The 7,826-nt window shown below is 33.8% G+C and overlaps 1 protein-coding gene across 1 annotated transcript in view; it reads left to right on the plus strand.

Annotated features, from left to right (window-relative positions):
* Fsip2 (fibrous sheath interacting protein 2) overlaps positions 1–7,527 on the plus strand; it is a 79,656-nt gene extending 72,129 nt beyond the window's left edge. The window contains exons 20-23 of the mRNA XM_037204915.1: positions 650–696; positions 3,714–3,757; positions 5,981–6,050; positions 7,334–7,527. Coding sequence (XP_037060810.1) covers positions 650–696; positions 3,714–3,757; positions 5,981–6,050; positions 7,334–7,470 — 298 coding nt within the window. The 3' untranslated portion in view covers positions 7,471–7,527. The remainder of the gene's footprint in view (positions 1–649; positions 697–3,713; positions 3,758–5,980; positions 6,051–7,333) is intronic.
* Positions 7,528–7,826: the final 299 nt, after the last annotated feature.

The following is a 7,826-nucleotide window of genomic DNA, read 5'->3' on the forward strand; positions in this document are numbered from 1 at the left end:
GCAATTCTGAATATATTCCTCAAAGAATTGAAAGCAGGTACAGCCATAGATAGTAGTGAATGTGCAATACCAACATGATTCAGAATAAGCCAATGAGAAAGGCAACCTTTCATCATTGTTCATCAGTGGATGAAATCAGGAGAAAAATGTCTCATTCTTTTGAATATTATCTACTACTTAAAGAAAATCCTCACATACTACAACATGCATGAATATGGATGACATTGAACTAATTAGAGTAAGTCACAAAGTAACAAATAAAATTACGACTCTACTTGGAGTATTCAAAATCCTAAAGATAAAAAGTAAAATAGTGATTTTTCAGGAGGAAAATGGGTGTTAGTGTTTAAGTACAAAACATGTCTGAAAGTGGAAGATGGTGATGTTTGCATAGCAATGAAAATGTGCTTAATGACACAAAACCGTACAATGTAACTTTCTAAAATTGTCATATATATATATATATATATATAATAATTTAAAATTGTAGAAAAGTAAATCATAAATCATTCTCATTCAATTTTCAATTTTAGCAACATGCTATCCCAAGTGTGCTTCCATGTAGAGAATGACAGATTGTTGTTAACGAGTAGCTTCTTCATTTGTTAAATATACACATTAAAAATTTTTCTCTTTTATTTTATTTTAGTGAAGCAGAAGAGTTTAAACCAGATCCAAAGGCTAATGCATTAGAAGGTTGGATGTTTTTCTTAACTTTTAGAAACTGATGAAAAAGTAACTTTTTTGACTATTTTGATAACTCAATTATTTCCTACTTGGAAAATGTTAATCATTAAATTTGAAAGTGATGCAAGTTTACTTTTCCATTAAGTATGTCTACTTTAATGAAGTGATTCATTACTATTTTATCCAACTTTTAAAATAAGCCAAATGCTTATAGGAATTTAGTCGGATATTATAAATTTACATTGACCATCCTCCTGTAAATAAAGAAGCATGCAATTAATGTGCTAAATGATATCTGGACTAGAAGTGAAATTAATTACCTCATTGAAAAGTTATGCTTTCCTTGTATTAGACCTTACCCCTATTTAGATACAAAAGGCCTTTTAAACACAAATTTGAGTTGTTCACATCAAAATCTGGCTAGCATGAACTGTTTTGTTTTGTTTTTAAATATCAGATTACATGAAGTGCTTACCACATTTTTATGATGTATTATTCCAGTATTTGTTCAGACCTCAGGAGATCAATCTGATTAAATAATAAGCAATATATACATAAGGTATAGAGATCATTTTTATGATAGCATGGCCTTGAATTCAAGCTACAAGTTTATCCCAACTATTACTCTGCAACCCACTCATGAAACAACTTCTCTCAACTTGGATATAAAAATAATTTTCACTGTTGTTAGCAATAATTCTGTCTCAACAGCATCAACATATCATAATCTGTATGTATAATGGTAATCACCACTAAGATATCTGAATTATAAATCATGGGTTGTAAGATCCAGCCAGGAACTACCTAATGTGATTCTTTAATTTCAATATTGAAGACAGTCAAGCAGGAGGTGAGGACATTAGTGTCCAACATGTCCAACTCCTTGTCTAAGAATTCACATGAGGCCTCATTTTCTGTGATTAATTTTGTGTATTATTTTGTTTTGTCTAACTTTGACTTTTGGATTATGCATATTTCTTATATTTTTCACTGATATTGTCACTGACCAAGTCATTTATTCATTCATTCATCTGAAGATTCACCAAACAGTTCTTTTTTGTTGGTATAATATTCCATGTGTAAATAATACTGACAAAGTTGGCTCTTATGGAATTTACATGGTAACTTGAGTTGAAGAATCCAATGATCAGAATATAAGATAAATTTAGAGGTTGGTAAGTCCCTTCCAGTTTTACTAATGACAGAATTTCGAGACATTGCAGCGGTTACAAGACCCTCCATCATTAGCTCACACTGCCCGTTTTATCTTTCTTAACTCTTCCTCTATTTTCCTTGTGGCTTCCTCTACTCCAGCACACTCTGATTCCTGACCTCTTTGTTGTCCTTCAATCCTACAAAGGCTTTCACTTGCCATGATTTCTGGAGTTTTCTTTCCCCTTACTCTGCCTTATTCTTCCCTCACCTGTAGACCTTTTCCACTTCACTTTCCAAGAGATCTCTCTTATGACCACAGACCCTGAAATGGAAATTAATTGCCTTCTGTGATCTTACATAGGCCACATATTTGCTTTCTTTTTCTCTCCTGCAGTTTTCTAAAAGATGGTGTGTTTTAATAATTTGTCTTGACTGCTTTTTATCAAATGCAAGCTTGCTGAATTGATGTCCACTGGAGCCTAAAACAGCATATTGACATATAGATGCTAAAAATATTGAGTGATAAAGGATATAGAAGAAGCTAAAGGAGTGGGGAAGAAGTATGTGAAAAGAGTTTGGGTTATGAGAATAAGGTATCCATTAGATATTTAAGCTGAGATAACATGTGAACCATTGGATATTTCAGTATATATTTTAATGGAGGTCTGGCGGAACATACTTATTCCTAGTTTCATACAATATAAAACAAAACTTCAAGTACGTGTGAATAGCTGAGCCACTTAAATAACTGGAATTTTTATAGTAAGTGCAGTCATGTGCAATCTAAAGTAGAATCAGATCCTTCAGGAATAAAATAAATTAATCATGAAGTTACTAGTTCTGTCAGATATCTCAATAATTCTTATTTTACTTGAAGGTTTTCCTTTACTATTTTTCCAGAATCTGTATTGCTCCCCAATGATAACTCAGAATACTCACTTCTGTTGCCTTTTGATGACTTCATATGTATAGAGTACATAGTACTTGAATGTACTGTATTTCCTGGTGTCTTCTTATGATAGTGTCCAAGTAGATAGTCTCATTCCCATTTTATGTATGAGTCAGAAATGTTACATTTAATTTGTCACCCACTTCTAAGCAATGAAGCTAAGGATCAACAGAGATCCTCTGCCAGCAGATTAGTTGTCCCATTAAAAATGGGTCTCTGAGAAATGTTGCTTGTTAATTTATTTCTGCTTCCTTGTGTTTTGATGATGTGTTGGAACCTCCAGCAGCTTTGTGATCTGAAATGGTTCCACTAGATTTTCTCTGAGTATTACAACAAAGATGCCCTGTTTTAAAACATCATCACTTTCTTATTTATTTCTGTTATGTGTTTTTGTTTTTGAGACAGAATCTTACTATGTAGTTCTAGCAGGACTGGAACTCATTATAGAGACCAGGCTGGCCTTGAACTCACAGAGATCAGACTGCCTCTGCTGAGATTAATAGAGAGTGCCACCTTATCTGACACACTTACCTTTTTGTAGTTAGATAAATATAAGGCATGTTAAAGTTGGAAAGGCACTTAGGGACTATCATTAAAGTAATCTCTCTTTTATAGGTTAAAAAAATAGGCACCGGGATTGAGAGGCATTACATAGATGTATAGCTACTGAAGCAGAGAGTTTGCTTCTCCTGATACATCATACTCATCTTTCATAATTTCCAAGTGGAAAGCAAATACATCTTCTAACATTCTAGGGTTCTTATTTGTTTCAAATTTGTTCCAACTGACTATTCATTAAAAATAATAACAATTGTATATCTAAGTTATATTAATTGAGGTAAAAATACTGGATTGGTATCAACAATATATCTATGTGTGTGTATATATATAATAAAAAAATATTTCTTCCTGGTTTTTCCAGAAAGTTCTCAGAAACCACAAGCAGGAAACTCAAGCAGTGTTCAGGTAAATATTCTTCAATATCCTTTAGTTTCTGTACAATGTGGTTTAGTTGTAAAATAGCTCAATTTTCAAATTCTATCAGAGCCTGAGTGGCATTATTGGGGAACATCAGTAAACACTGCTTTATTCACATCGCTTCACACTCAGATCTCCCCATCTAAATGAGACCTGTCCTTAATATCTGAAAAAAATCCCTTTAGGAAAGTATTTGATCTTTGGATTTTAATAAAAATTCATTTTTTGGGTGAGTAGAATAAGCCACTGATTCTCAACACCTAGCTACAATTCCATTAATAGCTTGTTCTGATTCTGAAGAAAAGCCTAAAGGGATGAGTTACTTGATTCTGCCTAGGGCTAAGGGTCCAGTAATGATGTGGTAGATGGAGACAGAACATTTAGAGTAACTTCAAAGATGAGTCAGGAAGACTATGAATGCCTATTTTCACCCATGTTTTCATGTTTCTACAGATTGACTCTTCATATACAGCTAACTATTACATGGTGTGGGGCTGAGGAATGTTCCTCTTCCTGAACCCTTTTAATAGATCCTGATGTAATTTTCTTTGTTTCATTTTTTTTCACGGTGTCTCCCTGGTTTATTTTAATCCAATTTCATTATTTACTCACATTCACTATTACAGAATTACAAACTTCCCAGCCACTCAGCAACTTTCCAGTATTACAATATAGTACAATTTTCAGACCCAATTTCATAAAATCCTGTATCACACTTAAAGAAATTTTGCCAATTTTCCAAAGAAACCAGTCACTTCTACAGTCAACATAATCTTTATTTATGAATGTAAGCATCTATTTAATAATCTCTAACCTCATTTAATTCATACCTTGCAGAAAATAAAATTATATGTCAGTGGAAGAGAGGCCCTGAAGTTCTAGTCTGAAAGTCATTAACATGACTTTGACTGATGCTGAATTCCTAGCTAGTCTACACTCTTCCACTGTTGTACTTTCCTTTTTTGTTACCTTTTCTGTACCCAAACTGTTGTTAAAATTGTTAGTTGGTACATTTCTAAATAAAGGTGTATAAGTACCCTTCACTCACACATATCCATTAGTTGATTACAACTGAAAACTGTGGACAATAGTGAGGATCTGAAAATAGATAGCAGAAGTTTAGAATGGGAAATCAAATCTCAAAGAGCACTCGATACCATTTCTTAAACATTCTTTCACTATTTCCTGGCACAATTCTGAAATTTCAAAGAAAGAAAAGATAGAATGAAATTTGCTTAGAAGGCCTTGATACTTGTCCCATAGTGGTAGGGAATGGATTGTTTTTCCTGCTACCATGTCAGTGTCAGTCATGAAAACAAGATGCCACCTAAAATTCTGAAAGAAAAGTATTCTTTCTTACCAGGGGACATAAAGCTTCCAAGCTGATGAAAACTGTGAAGTGGGCCTGTTGTTTTGTTTCTGTTCTTTGGAAGTGAATGCAATCCTAAGGAGCATGAAACAACACACAAGGAGACTAGAGCCCTAGGGCATTTTACCCAGCTGATTAAAGCGAGAGGGTATGTTAAGGGTCTAAAGCTAAGGGGAATTATATATAGAAAGAGAGACTTAGGCAAGGCAGTACCTACATGTCTAACTGAAGTTTCTCTTGAACACTTGAAGTTATATATACAAAAGATTTTGAGAACTTGAGTCTTCTTGGTAGTTGCCACATCTTGCCTTTCAGGAACAATTACTCTTCTTTATTCAGAGAAATGACACAAGTTTGCAAAAAAAAAAAAAAAAAAAACCTAGCATCTGGCATGTTCCTAGCAATATCAAAACAAGTCACTCTATTGTTTCAGAACCTGTAAATTGCAAAACTTTACACAGAGAAAATTGAAAGTTGCAAAGTGAAGCATTTTGGATTCTCCCTTATCATTTTATCCATTCTCAGAAACATGTTTGCAAGGTATTGCAGTGAATGTGAAGGAAGAGGTAGGCAAATAGCTGACATTTTCTAAGAGTCAACAGGGCTCAGCTTTTGTTTGCCATGTGGTTAAAGCCAAGGTCATCACCTATCACAAAGACAAATCCTCAATAATATAAATGGCACAGTTCACCTGCCTGAGTCTTAGAGGGGGCTTGTTTGAAGCAGAAGAATAAAGATTTCACTTGCATGAAATTGTGTAATGGTAGATATATATTTGGGTATTTCTTGGCATATCTAATCTTGACTGTCCAAAGACTAAGTATGCCAATTTGTCTTGGCAGTTTGTCACCATCTTTGAAGGATCAAAATGTATGGCCAGCAGTACACATCCCTCAAAGGAACACATTTCAGGTACAAAATGCAGTAACTTTTAAACACAAATGAAGTAAAACTCTTATTAATATTATTGTGAATGTAGACATTTTTATCACTGATCTTTCCAGGATGAGTGGCCCTTGTCTTGTACATTATTAATATGGGATTGATATAATAATGATACCATTTGTATAAAATATCTATAGATTATTATATAATTGTCTTTAATGTTGGACACCAAGGGGTGACAAATGTTGTAACTAACATTTGTGAGGCCACAACTCTCCATATGTTCCTAAAGAATGAAATGGGAATAATTCAGGAGAAAAACCATAATTAGTTCTCCAAAGTCACATAGCTGCTGAGCTACATAGAACCCTAGGATTTTTAGGCCTATGGTCATTCAGGAGCACCATGGTTCACAAGAAAGTATGGCTTCCTGAGCTAGATGGATGATGTAATAGAAGTGGAATAAGGATTGTGGTCACTGAATGCTAGATTCCTAGCAGCCTTTTCAGAGCTTTCTTTTTCTTCCTTCCTTCCTTCTTTCCTTCCTTCCTTCCTTCCTTTCTTTCTCTCTTTCTTTCTTTTTAAAAGAGAAGCTAAATATAGATATTTAAAGAAAGATTCCTGACTTTTGAAATTATATATTGCAGTTAGGGAAATGTTGAGTTTTGACATCTTATGTGTTTTCAAGTTATATTATGAGTTATCGTAAATTGAGATATTTGCTAAAAAGACTCGGGCTACTAATAGCTGATACAGAAAACTGAATCCCAATACTGACATTTTCTTTATCTATACATCATATCTTACATGACAAAGAAATCTATCTATGGACTTTCAAAAAGAAATTTACACAAATTGAGGAACTACAGAATTTTAATATATGTCTTCTTACACTTGAGCACTATAAAATAGAACCCACACACAGAGCACTGAAATGTATCTCCATGTTCAGCTCATTAGACATTTCCAAATAGTTTTCAGGAGAGACAAAAAGTGGACTTTGCACACTTACCTGGAGATGCCTCAAGGTCAAGTGGATACTACTGCACCAGGAGAGATAAAATTACTGAAGCATGTTCCTAGCTTAGACTCATTTTGTCTGTATGATCTCAAGCAAGGTCTTTGACCTCACCAGAGTTCATTGTCCATAAATGAGGACATTACTCTGCACGATTCCTTAGGGGAGCAGAACAAGTCAAGAGAAAACACAGATCAATTTACAAATGCCAACTTCTGAATTCTAAATCATTGCTGTAATTTAACTACTTCAATTATCTCTCAGATCATTAATATCATCTTTTTTCCCACAGAAACTTCCAGGAATACTATTTCCAAGCAAGGGTCTAAAGTGCTGGCAAAGGTATCTTCAACTCTGTCAAAGGTGTTCTCCCGATCTAGCGACAGTATTCCAAAGTCGTCCTCACCACCCCACCAGGATAAGCACTAGAGCTTCTCCACTTGATAAAATTGTGATTCCCTATAAAATAAAATGATATTTAAAGTAGAACATACTGTCCAATTATTATACTAATTCAACTTAAAATATATACTTTAATTAAAGGTATAGTAAAGTCTTGCATTTTAATAAAATTATTTTTTCAATATTTTATTTTTAGGTTATAATCACATCATTGCCCCCTTCCCCTTTCTCCTTCTAAACCTTCCCATATACACCTCCTTGCTCTCTTTCAAATTCATGTCCTTTTCTTATCAATTGTTGTTACATGCATATGTGTATAAATATATATTCATACCTATAACCTGTCCTTTCTATATAATGTTACTTGTATGAATTATTTCAGG

Source organism: Peromyscus leucopus, chromosome 4 (assembly GCF_004664715.2).
Source record: "Peromyscus leucopus breed LL Stock chromosome 4, UCI_PerLeu_2.1, whole genome shotgun sequence".
NCBI lineage: Eukaryota > Metazoa > Chordata > Mammalia > Rodentia > Cricetidae > Peromyscus > Peromyscus leucopus.